This window comes from Alnus glutinosa, chromosome 5 (assembly GCF_958979055.1).
Source record: "Alnus glutinosa chromosome 5, dhAlnGlut1.1, whole genome shotgun sequence".
In the NCBI taxonomy this organism is placed as follows: domain Eukaryota; kingdom Viridiplantae; phylum Streptophyta; class Magnoliopsida; order Fagales; family Betulaceae; genus Alnus; species Alnus glutinosa.
In genome coordinates, this window is record NC_084890.1 from 17469664 (window position 1) to 17487110 (window position 17447).

General features: G+C 42.5%; 1 protein-coding gene across 4 annotated transcripts in view; it reads left to right on the forward strand.

The window, feature by feature from the left end:
• LOC133867609 (uncharacterized) overlaps positions 1-16933 on the forward strand; it is a 29908-nt gene extending 12975 nt beyond the window's left edge. For 2 of the 4 annotated variants that reach the window (XM_062304360.1, XM_062304359.1), the window contains 6 exons: positions 2684-2851; positions 14786-14860; positions 15242-15363; positions 15436-15511; positions 15861-15920; positions 16571-16933. In XM_062304360.1, coding sequence (XP_062160344.1) covers positions 2684-2851; positions 14786-14860; positions 15242-15363; positions 15436-15511; positions 15861-15920; positions 16571-16699 — 630 coding nt within the window. In that variant the 3' untranslated portion in view covers positions 16700-16933. The remainder of the gene's footprint in view (positions 1-2683; positions 2852-14785; positions 14861-15241; positions 15364-15435; positions 15512-15860; positions 15921-16570) is intronic. The other 2 variants (XM_062304361.1, XM_062304362.1) reach the window with 2 other exon arrangements.
• Positions 16934-17447: the final 514 nt, after the last annotated feature.

Below are 17447 nucleotides of genomic sequence, written 5' to 3' on the forward strand. Positions count from 1 at the left end.
GAGGCAAAAGCGTTTGCTTTCTCGGTTATTGAAGGGGCGTCAGTGCTAAGGGTGGAAGAAAAGCGGAAATTTTATTCCGGTGCGGTACTCCTCAGTAACCAGTGCATCGAATGGCTGGTTTCGACTATGGAGGTGTTGACGGGTGGTCATGGTCTGTCTGATTTTGTCAAATCTTTCAGGGAGGGGGTGAAGGTGACGATAGTTCGTATTGGAGGTAACACTAATGGCCGATTTGTGGAGGTAGCGGTCTATGGGGTAGGCGTTCAGAGAGGGTTCCTTCGTATTCCTGAGGGGCGGGGTGGTTGGGGTTGGGTCAAGTTTATTAGTGAGTTGCATAAGGCTATAGAAGTTCTTGGTTCTTCAGTAGGGTGCGGGTTCGGTGTTTCCTCGCCAGAGGAGAAGGCAAGGGGGAAGAAGGTGGGGAATTGTATGGGAAATGCAGCGGGTCCACTGTCTTTCGCGGAGGCGGTTCGCTCGCCGCCAACCATCCATGCTTTTGGTGGCCGGATTCTGGTCTCGCAGGAGGAGGTGGCCTGGTGCGAGGAGGAGCAATTTCTGATAAAGGAGCAGTCTTGCGCGATAGTCCGGCGGGCGGTGGACTGTTCCGCTTGGGAGAGAAACCATTTTGATCCGGTGGGTAAAGACCTTTGTGTCGATGGCTCCAGTGTTCGAAAAGGCAGAGAGTGCAGAACAAGGGACTGTGACGTCTCATTCTGCAGAAAGATCCTAGAGCAGGTTGGTGTATGGCTGGATTGGGTGAGTGGGTCTAACGTGGGCTGGAACAGGATTTCTTCTGTTGGGCTGAAATTGGGCCGGTGCAGGTTCTTATCTGCTGTGCTTAGAAGGCCACGCTGTAGGGATGGTTCTAGGAAGTTGGGCCTTAAGCCCAACCCCAAGAAGGCTAAGAGGTCTTTCCCGGATAAGGTTTGTGGACTCAACGAAGCGGGGTTGGACTTTGAAATGTCAGGATTGGGTTCTTTGGCGGCAGAAGCGTTGGACGGGTCGTCTTCTACTCTTCCGGTGTTCAAGTCAGGATCGTCGTTGATGGGGGGTTCTTCTCCGGTGGAGAATCCGGTTTTCTTCGCTCATTCTGCTTTGGCCCGGCAAGATGGGTCTAGGTCGGAGGTGAAGACGACGACTGGCATGGGTGGAGGGCTGTCGGATACTAGCGAGTTCTCCGGCGCAAGTCCTAGCTTGTGCACGACGGTGGTTGAAGATCTGTTTGCCTCAGAGTGGGCGGCGAAGCCCAACCTGCGGTCGGATGTGTCAATTTGTGAATCAACCCCGTGTTTGCTTGGGGGGTTGGGTTCGGACTCTAAAGGATTTGTAGGTCCCTCTTTGGGGGCGGCTGTGTTGGGAGAAAGGATTCGCTTGTCTCTTCCGGTGATGGTGGATAGTGGGGCTCCCATTTACCCGTCCGAAACCCAATTGGTCATGAGGTATCAACGGAAATCGAAGGCCAAAGCTAGTAAGTTGGATATTTCCTTGATTGATGAGGCAATGACAGCTTTGAGGTTGCTGATGACGCAGTGTTTGGGTACATCTTCTTAGGCTTTGGTCGGGACTGTGGTTAAAAACCTACCGATGCCAAGTGGGGGAGTGGGTCTTCAGCGCGGGTTCTTGCTCCCGAGAGTTCCCTCCCCCTTGAACGGCTGCAAATCGTTGACCATTGACAAGGGTGAGACTCCCAATACGAATGGTTTGATCCAATCTCAGGAGTGGCCGGTAGGGTTTAGCCCATCTGGGGAGATTGTTTTGTGGGATCAGGGAGAGGAAGGTGATTCTCCTCACCCCTTGGGCGTTTTTCCTCCCGACTTACACTTGGAGTGGGAGTCGGATGGTGCTGAGGATGAAGATTCGGCCTTGGCTTTGTTGGATGCCATTGAGGAAGATTTTCATCGGGGTAGTATGGGGAAGCGGTATAAGATAAAAGGAAGGAGAGAACTGCAGAATCTGAAGAGCTCCATAAACTACGACGTTGCGAGTGTGCATTCTAGGAGTAGGAGAGGAAAGGCTCAGGTTCTGTAGTTTGTGGGTTGCTTGTGGGCTGTGCGGGTGTGGTGTTTTAGGGTGTAGGTTCCTGTGGGTTTTTGGGTGGGTTTCTTGTGTGTTCCTTGTGGTTTGGATTGGGGTTCTTTGTGCTTGTAGGCTTAGGTTCCTGTGGGTTTGTGTGGTGGGTTTCTTTCTTTCTTTTTTTGGGCTGCTTTTTTTTCGTTTTCCAGCATTGCGTTTTCTCTTGTATACTGCCGGTGTACTAAGGGGAGCCTGACGCTTTTAATAAAATTAGGTTATTACTTATATAAAAAAAAATTGCTCCTTAACCACACCACAAAACTACTCCATAAGATGACAACAATCTACAGTGAGGCTAACCACTCAACACGATGCTCAGGTGGCATCGTAGCAAACACAATCCTCCACCAATCTTCCTTGAAGGTCTGCACCGCCTTCAGATAAGTGGTGCTCGAGACAGGTGGATCCAATTCTGACATAATGGCCATGCAACCTTTTATCGAGCAAGGGTCAGGTGCAACGTTGCTGCTCCCCATTTGTTGTTCCTCAATATTTTTAAGTCTTTCTTGCTTTTTATTATTGATATAGTACTGACTCTGGCACGACTCCTCCATAGCGGCCAAGGTTGCTTGAAGCTGTTCTGACACATTCTGCCTTTTTTTCCTCTCAGATCTTGGTGGTTTTGTACTTCCAGAACGCTTTCCAGAGTGGTTTCTTCCATTGTCATTCGCAGGGGGTGGGGTGTCAACATCAACAAGCTCTTCATCAGCATCCAAATCCACGTGGACACCACCGTTTAGTAGCGCTTCATCTAGATGTCTCTCCTCCTCAGAGTTGGGTGGGTCTTGTGTAGATGCATGTTGCAACACGCCAGTTGCTGTGATCTTATTGAATATAATCCCCAATAGATTGTAGTTTGCACATCCTTTGGTCTAAACTGCGTCGTAGTAGGGTTAACCTAAAATAAGAAAATAAATAATCAAGCGCCTGAATGCACATATCATAATCTTCCCATATTACCGCAGGGTTAAGAATTTTCCAAGAGATGCCTTGCCCAAGCATCTTCATCAGCAGTGACCGTGCCTTTTTCAGGATCCCAACTGAATCCAGTCAGTTCGTTCAAAAGGGTCAAGAAGCTACGGTGTTTCATGCGAAGCCTATTAAACTTTCCCTTTATCTGTTTGTACGTCATACGTGGATTTACTTTTGCTCTTTTGTTGAATTCATCAGTAATCTTACGCCATTGGATTTTGGAAAATCCCACACTGTCGGATGTTCCCTTGTTAACCTCCTCAACCAAAATGTCAATTAAAATCTTTTTAATTTGGGGTGGCCACTTGGTAGTATCTTCAACTTGTTCTTAGGTAGTCATCTAGTTAACATAAAAAGTCTAAGAGATCCGTATATCTTTCCTAATAGTTGGGTTCAACATCCGAATATCACTAATGAGGAGTTTTTATACCTTTCGACGCGTGGGCTTGGGCTTGTACTTCACAAAAGAGTGAGAGTTTCTTAGCGATCCATGACTCCCACGTGGCCTCAACAAGTACGCCTATAATGTACTCTTAGAGAAGTTTATTAGCAACAAAAGAAAATTGCTATTTTTAAAAAAAAGTAGTGATAGTATTTTTCATGACTTTAAATTTTACTATGGATACTAGCCTATAACCCAGTTTTTTTCATATCAACCCCATTAACAAGCCATTAATGTGAAACAGAAGTTAATGAGGACTAAGAACATCCACTCAAATAAATAGAAACGGTCAACTTTCCACCAATTAATTACTCCTAGTCTCCAACCCAACAAAACAAATGGAGCAAGACCCTGATGCCAAATAGCAAGATCTTCACAGAAAACAAGGAACCCGGATCCAATTCTTCATTTTAGATAACTTTTCAGACAGACAGAACCCACATAACATAAACCAGGACAAAAATGGACAGAATTTATCGTTAACAAATGCCAAAAACAATAGAAACATTCTAGTACCTCTGGTTCTGCATGGAGTTCCGAGTCCCAAATCTCTGAGAATTAAGGAACTTTCTCTCTTTGTGACAAAAAACAAAAGTATCCAAATGACTTGATGAACACGCGTATTCTGTGAGCAAAGAGCGAGAGAAAGAGACAAGACAGAGAGGAGGAGGGGGGAAAGGGGGACCAGATCTTCCCGCAGAAAACTTCAACTGTGGGATTGGAACAATAACAGCTTGGAGGGTGGAGGAAGGTGGGGCCGATAGGTTGTGGTTTCTATTTTAAGATTTTAACAACGGCAATGAGAGTAACATCAATCGCAACAACAAACAAAACAGCCTTTGACTGGCTCCCTGCAAGGTAAAACAGCCTTTGATGTTTACATAAATATGATAAGAATTTGATGTGCTTGTTCTTGTTTAGTTTTGTAATTTTGGTAGTTTTGATGGGATGGTGTTTGATTTCGACAACTGGGGTTTTGTTGTTATGTCTTTAGCTATGAAGGGTTATGGAGCTATATATGATTTTTTGGAGCAGAAGTTTGTGAATTTGTGATTCAGCTTCAGGAATTTTTTTGTCTATTTTTGGATTGTACATTATGGGTTGGCAACTAAGGACTAGAAAGTAAGAAGACTCATAAGATGCTAACGCCAACAACACAGAAAATTAAGGCAATTTTTGGCTCACTTGAAGCAGAAAGACATTCCTAAGATGCTAACGCCACCAACACAGACTGTATAGGTAGGTACCTTGATCAATTTCCATTTCAACTCAATGAGCTTTCAGCAAAGATATTATTAAAACAGAGCAGTACCACACTAACCTACTGCAAAACCACACCATCAAGAAAGGATTGCTCCAAAATTAAATGAAAACATGGCCAAGAGAAAATACCTCTTCATAGAACAGCTCATACCAACCCCAACCAACAATATAATCCAAAACCCACTTCAATCATGCCCAATAATAAACAAACGCACAATAAAACGACTCAAAATCATTGGAAAGAATTGCAAAATAGTAGGAAATCAAAAATCAAAGTAGCTCGGCAACTACACAGTGATAGAGCACTTCAAAAACTCCAAGAAAACGAACATGGAATGTTTGGTACTTCTAACACAAACAAAACCTACAAATCCATCTCCAATCCAACAACATTCAAACATAATATACTTTAGAAATCACCCAAAGAGAAGAGGATAAAGGGAAAAAAAATACCTTCTTCGATCTTGTGATTGGAGCCGTTTTGACAGATGAGGCGCAGATATCTCTTCTGTAATCAGATCTTCTTCTCCAACACATTAAGACCTTTTTATAACACAAAACTCATGAGGGAAATTACTGAAGAACAAAGGTTGGTAGGGTTAGTTGGGATGGAAGGAAACACGAATTCAAAGCCAAAATTGAAGATGATGTGATGGCCAGGTTATGGGGTAGATGTAGGACTTGAAGAGGTTAGTGAAAGAATGATGTGAAGAGAAAGGTGCAGTGAAGGCAGGTGTGAAGATGGAGAGTAAAGGCAGGCGTGAAAAGATGGAGAGTAAAGGCAGGCGTGAAGAATGAAGATGGAGAAAACTAAAACAGAGAAAATTCGTGAGGTGGTTCGAACGGTGGCCTGGGCACTGTACACTTAAAATGAGAACAGTTTCGTTAAGTTGTTCTGCGCGCCTTTTCTGAAAAATGAGAACAGTTTTGTCAAAACACCTTAGAGTTGTTTCCTAATTTCGTGTTTTTTACTGTTTTTTGTTTTGCTTGTTTTTGTTTTAAAAACAACAAACCAAACGCACAGCCTCGTACCAAAACATGTTTTACTGTTTTGGAAACAGAAAACTGTTTCCAAAACAGGTAACCAAACAACCTCTAACCCTTCACACAAAAAGAGCTATTTAGTTCGATGTCTGAAAATGGGGATAGAGTCAGGTGACCTCCAATAGTGAGAATCCAACTCTCCATGCAGGAGGCTCAAGATGTCGGGAGACTTGTTGGAGATTTTGTGGCCTCCCTACAAGAAGTCTAAGGGTTCCTTCAGAAGATATCATCTAGACACCATATGTTAAGACTAGAGAACAACTTGTGGATAGAGAGCTAGCAATGTTTTTCATTCATCTTTATGCAAGCTGAGCATACGAGTCATCTATAACTCAGGTTGAGGGGGAGTGTTGAAGATGGAAAAATTCTCTTGCTAATTTCTGTCCCTAATTTGATTATGATATTATTGTAATATTTTATTATTCCTTTCCATATTAGGTTCTAGGTTTTTCCTATTTAACCAATGTAGCCTTATGGCACTATGAAAAAAAGAAAAAGAAATAAAAGGAATTAGAGTATTTCTATTTCTCTACTTTTCTACTGCAATAAGTTAACCCAATCCAAAAGAGATCTCAGAAATGAGGATTTAAGGAAAAGTAATGGGTCTCGCTATTCTTAAAGAGTTTACTATTCCTTTCTCCCCAAGTGCTCCACATTAAAAGAGCGGGAATAACTTTCTAGATAGCTTCTTTGGGATGTCCCCACCGTAGATATTTCCAGCAATTTAGAAGCTGAAGGATGTTACTAGGCAAATATCATAATATCAGTGGTATACTCACAATGGATGAGAAGATGATCAATAGTTTCTTCATCCTTTTTACAGAGGCAACACCGGTTAACTAGTTGGAACCCCCGCCTTCTAAAATTATCCATCATGAGGATTCTACCCAAAGCTGTTACCCTAAGAAGAAAGCAATGCGAGGAGGGGTCTTCACCTTCCAAATACTTTTCCAACGGAAAGAACTATGCTCACTTGATTATAACATAGAATAGTAGCTCTTCACCTCAAAACCATGGCGGCTAGGAGTCCATGCCATACTATCCACTTACTCCTACCTTGATATGTAACTGGTCATAATTAGGATTCATGAGTTCATCTCGGTGGTGGTCTGTAGAGTCTAAGGAGTTTGGCTTGTCGGTAGTGGGTGGTTTTACAGGCATTAGGATTCATGAACGTCGGAAAGGAGTGTTGAGGTCCATTCTGATTGATAAAGATGAGGCTGCCTGGTTGATTAAGTCCTTTCATGATCTGGTTACGGTGCTTGATAGTAGAGTGTTTTGGAATCAATCCGTTTCAGGCTTTCCGCGGATTCTTGCGCAGCAGTGTGCGAATAGGCATGGGTACTTTCTGACCATAGAAGAATATGAGGGGAGAAGAAGGAAAGGGTCTGTTTTAGTGCCTAAAGGAAGATTTGGTGAGGGGTGGAAGCGATTCGGGGAGGAGCTCCGTTTAGCCCTCAATAGCCTGCTTGCTGGCGGTTCTCCAGAGCACTTTAAAGGCAAGGCTGTGTTACAGCCTAAACGTCTCTTTGAGAGGAGGAACTATGCTGACGTTCTGCGAGCTCCTTCGCCGAAAGAGAAGGCGTGTTTTTACCATAAGGAGGTGGATCCCCAGACCCGGGCGTCGTCTCTGGCGATGGGTTCTTATGATCAGGCGGCCCTTTCGGCAAAAATGGCTACGGCGAAGCAGGCTGGGTTGAAGATGGAAGAGTTGGCGAAGGATTTTCCGGCGAAACCGGCGGGGCAGAAGGCTGAGAAGATGGAGAAGGCCCTTTCACCGAATCCGGCAGGGCTAAAGATTCAAAACGCAGGCTTGGCTGAGTCGTCGGATAGGGTGTTTGTGTTAGACCTTAGGGGAAGGGGAGAGGGCTCTAGCCCTACTGTGTTGCCTTCTGCACCACGCAAGTAACACGTCGGTGATTGCCTCGAGCTGTGCAACATCAGGAAGACGTTGGAGACGTTGCATGAGGAAATAAGGTTTTGTCTGGCTGGGCTGCGGCAGTTGGAAGACGAGGTGATGGGTAGGTCCAATTCATTGGGCTCCAGTCCCTCTCGGCCCAATTCCCTGTTGCCCGATAGAACCTCTTCGAGTCCACCAAAGTCAGCCCATCCTTTGCAGTTTCCCATCAAGAGGCCCAAGTTTCTGTTTAAGCCTAAGGCTGGGTCGGTTCTGCGACCTATTCCTACTCGCCAGTTCTCGCTGGACGTGGGTGCATCTTCTTCTGCTGGGCCGTCGAAGCCGTTGGGTAGGTGTCTGGCCATCTCGAAGGCTTCGTGTAGTCCTCCCAGTCGGGTGTATCAGCGTCGGAAGTCACGGAACCGGTCTTCCTTGACTGCTTGGAGAGCTAAGCCGGGGCTAACTATACCGGAGACTGGAACGAGACAGAGCAGGGAGAAGGGGGAGGATTCTTCGAGGATTGGGGAACAGAATTTCTCTCCAGCGTTCGAGGAGTTGCTGTGTGGTGGGTTAGGAGTGCCGAAAGTTTTTCAGCCCGTTGATAGTCAGTTGGAGGAGCTAGCGGTTTCTGGTCTTGGGATGGAATCAAACGGCTACTGTCAGTCTGGGATGGGATCTACGTTAGCTGGAGAGGCCACCGTTCTAGGAGAGAAGGGTTCTGTTGCTGAAATGGGAATCAGTATGGAGTTGTCGGCAGAGGATGGAGAGCTGATGTTGGCTTCTCAGGTAAATAGCTCGCTGGTGAATGCTGGACTGGGTTGTTCTGGGTTTGGTGTGGATTCTGTGGCTCAGAGGCAGGAAGAAGGTAGTCTTGAACTAGTTTATTCTCCTCTTCAGAAGGTAAAGTGGGACTCGAACCAGAAGCTTGTTCAGGGGGACCTCTAGAGGGGAAGTGCCTCTGGGAAGGAATGGTGGCTGAGAAGGGTAATTACTATACTGAAGGACTCTTGCTGCAAGATAAGGCTAGGAATGGTGGGGGGATGTTAGAGAGTTATGAACCGATTGTTATTACTCCTTTGGCAGTGGAGGATGTAGACGGGCAGAGGGTGTCGCCTAGATGGGTGGTAGAAAGAATTAAGAGGTTTTATCCTACTATTGGGCTTTCTTGTGGTCGTTTTGAGGACAGATTGCTAGCTTTGTTTGAGGAGATTGAAGCGGCTAGAGATCTCTCTTTGGCTGAACCTAAGACTAAGCTTTCGCCTGCTAAGGGGGTGAAAGGACAGAGGGAACTAAATAGGCTATCCTGGTCTATGAATTATGAGAAGAGAGGGGAGCAGTCGGACAGAGGCAGGCATAAGGGTAGGGGGCCATCTCGCTTTTATGACGCCTAAAATTTTGACGTGGAATGTTAGAGGGATTAATGTGATCAAGAAAAGAATGGAGATTAGAGGGCTTCTAAGGGTTTGGAAGGCGGATATTGTTTGCTTGGTGGAGACAAAGATGGCAGTTATCTCAAGGGAGGTGGTTCGAAGTTTATGGGGCTGCCTTTATGTTGATTGGTGCTACCTGGGTGCTAATGGAGCGTCGGGTGAAATTTTGTTAATGTGGGATAGAAGGGTGGTGGAGAAAGTGGAAGAGTGTATTGGTAGATTTACTGTTGCATGTTCTTTGCGTAACATTGGAGATAATGTTGTTTGGGCTTTTGGGGGGGGGGGTTTATGGTCCAAATGATGACAGGGAGAGGAGGGATTTGTGGGATGAATTAGCGGGACTGATGAGTTGGTGGGAGATGCCTTGGTGTATTGGGGGAGACTTTAATGTGGTTCGTTTTCCTAGTGAGAGATCTAGTGGTGCTGGCTTTTCTGCAGCTATGGAAGAGTTCTCTGATTTTATTTTCTTGCATAATTTGGTGGACCTTCCCCTTGAGGATGGCCAGTTTACTTGGTCGAGTGGCCAGGAAGATCAAACTTGGTCGAGATTAGACAAGTTTTTAATTTCTCCGGAGTGGGAGGATCGTTTTCCTGAAGTTTCTCAGAGGAGGTTGACAAGAATTTTCTCCGATCATTTTCCTTTGTTATTGGATTGTGGGACAAATAGAGGAGGAAACAGGTATTTTAAGTTTGAAAATATGTGGCTGAAATACGAGGGTTTTGGCCAATAAACTGAAGGCCTTGAAGGCTGATTTGAAGAAATGGAATGAAGAAGTGTTTGGTGATTTAGGGAAAAAGAAGAAAGAATTACTGGAGGGCATTCGAGAGCTGGAGTTAATTGAAGAACAACGTGGCCTAGAGGAGGATGATAAAGTCCGAAGGGTAGATATGGCGAGAGAGATGGAGAAGACCCTTCTTTTTGAGGAAACAAGCTGGAGGCAAAAGTCTAGAGCTTTGTGGTTAAAGGAGGGGGATAAGAACACAAAATTCTTTCACAGGGTGGCCAACTCACATCGTAAATTCAACCAAGTGGACTCTTTGAGTATTAATGGTATAACTTCCAGAAATCCTGCGGAGATTAAGGAGCACTTAGTTCATTTCTACAGTAATTTGTACTTGGAGAATTGCTCGTGGCGGCTTAGGGTGGAGGGCCTATCTTTTTTATCCATTGAGGCGGAGGAGAGCATTTGGTTAGAAAGAGCTTTTGAGGAGAAGGAGGTGTGGGAGGTAATCAGGGATATGAATGGTGACAAGGCGCCGGGTCCTGACGGTTTCACTGCGGCTTTCTTTCAGAAGTGCTGGGATTTTTTAAAAACTGACTTTATGGATGTTTTTGCAGAATTTCATTCTCGAGGAAAGTTTGAAAAGAGCTTGAATGCTACTTTTGTCTCTTTGATTCCTAAGAAGACTGGTGCCATGGATGTTAGAGATTTTCGCCCTATTAGTTTGGTAGGGGGGGTTTACAAGATTATCTCAAAGGTCCTTGCCAACAGATTTAAGTCCGTTGTGGGCAAGATTATCTCCAACACTCAGAATGCTTTTATCGGAGGTCGACAAATTTTAGACTCTGTGCTTATTGCAAATGAATGTGTGGATAGTCATATTCGATCGGGGGAACCTAGACTCCTGTGTAAGCTAGATTTGGAGAAGGCTTATGATCATGTGAATTGGGATTTCTTGCTATATTTGCTTCAAAGATGTGGTTTGGGGGAAAAATGGAGGGATTGGATACGTTTTTGTATTTCAACGGTGAGATTCTCCATTCTTGTTAATGGAACCCCTTCGGGTTTCTTTAATAGCTCTCGGGGATTGCGTCAAGGAGATCCTCTTTTTCCGTTGTTGTTTGTGGTGGTTATGGAGGCGTTGAGTCGGATGTTGACTGCCGCATTGGACCAGGGTAATTTGACAGGGTTCTCAGTGGGTTCCAGTGATTCAGAGGCACTAGTTGTGAACCACCTGCTGTTCGCTGATGATACTTTGATCTTTTGTGGTGCCCAAGAAGAACAAATTCGCCACCTGAGATGTATCTTCTTAGGATTCGAGGCAGCTTCTGGGTTGAGAATTAATCTAGGAAAATCAGAAATTGTCCCAATTGGTGGGGTAGAGGAGGTTGAAAGGTTGGCCAATCTTCTTGGATGTAGGGTTGCCTCTATGCCTATGACTTACTTGGGTTTGCCGTTGGGTGCTTCTTACAAGTCCAATTCTATTTGGAATGGTGTTATTGAAAAAATGGAAAGGAGGTTGGCGGGTTGGAAGCGGATGTACTTGTCGAAGGGTGCCCGGTTGACTCTTATCAAAAGTTCGCTCTCCAACATTCCAACTTATTACCTATCTTTGTTTCCTATGCCAGTGAGGGTGGCTAATCGTCTTGATAAAATCCAAAAGGATTTTCTTTGGGGAGGCATTGGTGATGAGAAAAAGTTCCATCTTGTGAGTTGGAAGAAGATTTGTACACCTTTATACGCAGGTGGGTTGGGAGTTCACAATCTCATCCAGTTCAATCGAGCGCTCTTGGGTAAATGGTTATGGAGATATGGTAGGGAGAGAGAGGCTTTATGGCGTTTGGTTATTGATGCCAAATTTCAAAGTCTTAAGGGCGGGTGGTGCTCGAAAGAGGTCTTGGGTTCCTTTGGAGTGGGTGTATGGAAACATATTAGGAGGGGGTGGGAGGATTTCCGCAATTTTGTTCATTTTGAAGTAGGGAGTGGAGCTAATATTAGTTTTTGGTATGACCGGTGGTGTGGGGATAGTTCCTTGAAGCAATGCTTTCCAGCTCTCTTTTGTATTGTAAGGAACAAAGACGCGATGGTGGCGGATAATTTGGTGGTCCTTAATGGTGTAGTTCAGTGGAATGTTCTTTTCACAAGACATATCCAGGATTGGGAGATGGATATGGTTCTCTCTCTCTTCGACCGATTATATTCTACTTCGATTCGTCATGGTGAGGGTGACAAATTAGTGTGGAATCCCTCTAAAAAAGGTTTATTTGAGGTGAGTTCCTTCTATGTAGAGCTCTGTAGGAAAGATGGCCCTTCTCTTCCTTCTTTTCCTTGGAAAAATATTTGGCGTGTTAAGGCTCCAACTAGGGTGGCTTTCTTCGTATGGTCAGCAGCTTTGGGCAAAATTTTGACTCATGATAACTTGCGTAAGAGGAATGTTATAGTAATGGAGTGGTGTTGTCTTTGCAAGAAAAGTGGGGAGTCTATTGATCACTTGTTGCTTCATTGTGAGGTAGCTCGGGCCCTGTGGAGCTACGTTCTTAATTTATTTGGGGTTGAGTGGGTTATGCCACATTCGGTGTTGGAGTTATTGATTAGTTGGGGAGCGGCTATTGGGAGTCGGCATGCGAAAGAGGTTTGGCGGTTAGCTCCTCTATGCTTGTTGTGGTGTATTTGGAGGGAGCGGAATGCTCGTCTGTTTGAAGATGTAGAGACACCTATGGTGGAGCTAAGGAAGCGGTTGCTCAACACTTTATACTCTTGGATAGCGCCATATCGTAGTTTGAGTGTCTTTACTTTTGTAGACTTCTTAAATTTACTTTCTGTTCGACCCGCTTAAGGGCTCTCTTGTATACTTCCCGTGTATAAGGGTTGCGCCCCTTAGCGCTTTTCAATAAATTGCTATTACTTATCAAAAAAAAAAAAAAGGATTCATGGAGTATAGAAGACTAAGAAAAGAGTCCAGAGATTCAGGTTCCCAATCATGAGCTACTTTCATCAGTGGCACCTTGAGAATCACAAGGTCACCAATTTCAAACTCAAGTTTGCGGCAAAGTTTATTCGCATAACATTTTTGTCTACTTTGGGCCATGAGCATCTGCTTTCGGATGAGTGCAACCTTCTCTTTTGTGTCCTGTATTATTTCTAGTCATAGCAATTCCCATTCTCCCACTTCGTCCCAATATAAAGGGGATCTACTCTTGTAGCCATACAACGCTTCATACGACACCATGCCAATAGTTGCTTGAAACTATTGTTGTAGGGCAAACTCAACTAAAGACAGGTATCGTATCCAACTACCCTTGAAGTTTAGCATGTACAATCTTAGCATATCCTCGAGGGTTTGTCCTTTTAGATTGGCAATCAGTTTATGGGTGGTAAGCCAAGCTAAAATTTAGCTTAGTTCCCATTGCCTCATGTAGCCTTTTCTAAAACTTTGATGTGAACCGTGCATCACGGTTTGAAACTATGGAAATAGGCACTCCATGTAACCTCACTATTTCCCGCACATATAACTCTGCGATTTTACCCATAGAATCCCTGAACTTGAACAGAAGGAAATGAGCACTCTTCGTAAGGCTATCGATAATCACTCATATGGTGTCTTGACCACTCGGTGCTTTTGGCAAACCTACAACAAAATCCATTGCGACTTGATCCCATTTCCACATTTGGATTTCAAGAGGATGGAGTTGCCCAGCAGGCTGTTGTTGTTCAGCTTTCACAAGTTGGCACGATGTACATTGTGCAATATACTCAACAATATTTCGCTTCATGCCCTTCCACCAAAACTTCTTCAAGTCTTGGTACATCTTGGTATTGCCAAGATGAACAGTATACTGAGTTTGATGTGCTTCGTTGAGAATTTCTTTCCTCAACTCCACATCGTTGGGTACAGTTGTCCTAACATTCTTTGTCTTCAAAACACCATCAGAGATTCAGAGGTGAAATGAAATCCAGGGGCTTATCCACATCTGGCTTCTTCCATAAGCTCCTGTAACTCCATATCCTTCTCTTGCACTACTCTAACCCTTGCTACGGCTAATGGCAACCGACCATTCCTTCACGGCCCCTTTGGTGTGGAACATTGGCCATGAGTGTGGCCCTACTTGCCTATCTTTCTTGCTGGTAAAAGTCATTAGCCTACATGCCTTCTTGCTGGTAAAAATTATTGACCAATACCATAAGACTTATTATCACCTCGGTCCACATCTTGTAAGGTCTTAAATACTTTCTTGACCTTCTAACTTATTCTGTCCATAAGTAACTGTACTTTCCTACCTTCTCTGCTGGTAAAATTATTTCCCACAGGCAGTAGTACCATATAAAATAATGATGTAACTTCAACTAATATACAATACAGATATACAACCTCGTTATCTGTAGGCTTTGTAAAAGATAATACCCTTTCTCTGACATCCTCCCATGCAAAAAATAAAATGAAAGGAAAATAACACAAAAGTAGGGATAAATTCCGTGTGGTTTTAAGATTTTAATTTTTCCGAACATTTGTGTTAACAAATTTGCATTCACCCACCTTTTTTTTGTCCTTATGGGACATGGCCACATTAATTTTATGTTTATGGAATATGTTTCCTCTGATCCTTTATTCTACTTTCTGCTTCAGTTCCCATTAATATGAGTGACATGCCTTTCATTTGACCAAAGCAGTAAGATTTTTTTGTGCCCTTTTGACATTTTGGTTGAGATAATGGGCCTTCTTTTGGATAGGAAAAGTTACCAACTGAAAAATGGGAAGTGGAAGGATGTAGTCATCTTTTCTTCTCTTTTTTCTTGGAATGTGATGAGGATACACCTCCCTTTTAACATTTGGCATACCAGCTTTTCTGAAAGCATTCAAGTTTTCCTTGTTTAGTTTAAGACGAAAGTTTAAATCTTGTGAGAAGCTTTCCCCAGTTAATACAAGTAATTTGATTTTTGACAGGTCTCTGTTGGATACTTTCTTGCAGATCTTGGAATGATTTTTTGGCTCTATCCTTCTCTAGGTGGAATGGAGTATGTAAGTCTAGTAGTCTATTCTCTAGGATGGAAAACAATCAAGCTTATATATGCTCACACATATGCAGGTTCACACGCACACAACATATTATTGAATAGGCTTGCTTAGCTGTGTTCTGCAATTAATTGATAATTCTTCAATGTACTCACCTTCCCTTCCCCCCTGATTTCTGGATTTAGCCTTTTGGGGTCCAATAATTACTTTCCAGTTCTCTTGAAGCTGGGTCAAAAGCATCATTGTCAAGATTTGCAATGACTTTGAATACTGTGATTTGGTAGTTAGGGTGAGGTAATGAGGGAGCACATTAGAGAACGCATATAACTTTATTTAAGTTCCTACAAATGCCCTGCTAAAAGCATTTTAATGTGCTTCCAATTTCAGGTTATCCATCACTCTCTTTCTGGAGTTGCAGTGGCATATTCTATGTTTTCTGGAGAAGGGCAACTTTATACATTCATGATCCTCATCTCTGAGGTTACTACTCCAGAGGTCAATATGAGATGGTATGCTTAGAAGTAAAATATTAATCTGGTGGTGAAGTTCTGGCTTTAATAGTTCTTCTGGGTTCCATGAAGGTATCTTGATACAGCTGGTATGAAGAGGTCCTGTGCTTATCTCATCAATGGAGTACTGATATTTTTTGCATGGCTGGTGAGTCTAAATCATCTTGAATTACATTAAACTATGACCCTCTTAGCTGACCGATATCCACCATTTAATTATGGTGGCCTGTGGTTGAATAGTACGTGCTAATTTGCCTGATAGTAGTGATTGCCCCAACCATGACCTGATACATTCACATTCCTATTAATATAGGCTGACTCAAGTTTTTAAGCCATCTGGCATGCTTCAGCAGCAGGAGCACCTTCCTATGTTGTTTTGGAAATGACAAGATTTATTTTTAGTTAATAATTTTAGTTTATTTATTTATTATTATTATTATTATTATTATTATTATTATTTTACAAAAATGACTGCTGAAATAACTTGTGAAATGCAGGCCGCAAGAATTCTGCTGTTCGTCTACATGTTTTACCATGTTTACTTACACTATGATCAGGTAATTTGCAAGTCCATGAAAATTTGAACTTCCTGGGATTTGGATTCTTGAAAATAAGAGCTTTCACTGCCTCAACGCTGATAAAAACTCTGACTTTCCTTGAGAATAAAATTTTCAAAATTTTGAATATAGTTTTCATAAATCCTTTGCTTAGTTAGTTGTTGACAAGTGGAACATAGGCAGGCTTAAAAAGAACAATATCCTGAATTGCAAAAAAAAAAAAAAATTCCAATTTCAAATAGCTATACAGATTGCAAGGTTACATATGGCAAATAGAGAATGGCATTTCTTAGTTTATTTTGAAAAAAGTTCAATATTGATCTCTTACTCCTATCTTATTCCTTTTAAATTTCAATTCTCCATATGTGTTTCCTTTTAAATGTTTTCACAATTTGCATATGAAATCTGACTCTTTTCAATTATAGCAGGAGTGCATTTTTTGTGTGTGAAACAATAGTATCATTGGATTAGATGCAGGGTCACTTTGGATATAAGAAGCCAGCAATTGATTTTTCTCTCACAATTGGCTGTCTATCTTCTTTTTTGTTTTTTGTTTTTTTGGGCATTTCCTACTCGAATCACCAGTTTTGGATGTTCCACGGCTCTGAAATTTTTTGTTATGATGTGAGGTAATTTCATTTGTTCCGCAGGTCATCCAAATGCAAACCTTTGGATATTTCTTGGTCTTTGTGGTGCCGTCAGCACTAGCTATTATGAACTTGATGTGGTTTGGGAAGATTATCAAGGGATTGAAGAAGACGATAGCAAAGAGACAGTGATGAATATCATACATGTACAAGTTAATCTAATTTCTTGGACTTCGCTAGTTCCATATTCGTATGCATTATTCTATTTTCTTCACTGTACAAATGATAGAGGTGGGGAAAAGGAGAGAAAATTGAAGGCATTCGGACCTTAGCAGTTGATGGAGATCAAATTGTTTAATATGATTCAAGTGGTGTACCCTTCAGTAATGGATATTAAATATATACAAGTTGACCCACCTTCTTCCACGCACAGCAAATTCAGCAATAGGTTCAATCTTTTGCACCTCCTATTTTCATTACTGTCTTAGTGATAATATAGACATGTTTTTCGATTTTCCTATCTTATGGATTATGCAAATCAAATGGCTGTATATTATTAGCATACGGTGCACCTTATCATTGATCAAGATCAAAAGGTTATGGATCTACATTCGTAACGCGTCATTATGCCGCCCAATTGTTTTAAGATGCTATTAGACATTAGATATGATAATGACGGTACTCTTGTATGAGAATTATTTAAGCCGTTGTGCTGTTCAATTATCATTAAAAATGTAAAATCTATTATTTACATTAAAGAAATTGCTAGGTCTATTTTGTACAAAATTATTAAGTTGAAACATTAGTATTTATGTTGTTATGCCGTCCATTTATTTTCAAATACTAAGCACATTATTTATATTAATGTGGTTATTATGCTTATTTGATACAGAAATATATAAGTCTTTTAATGCTAAATGCTGCTAATGCTAATTTTAGC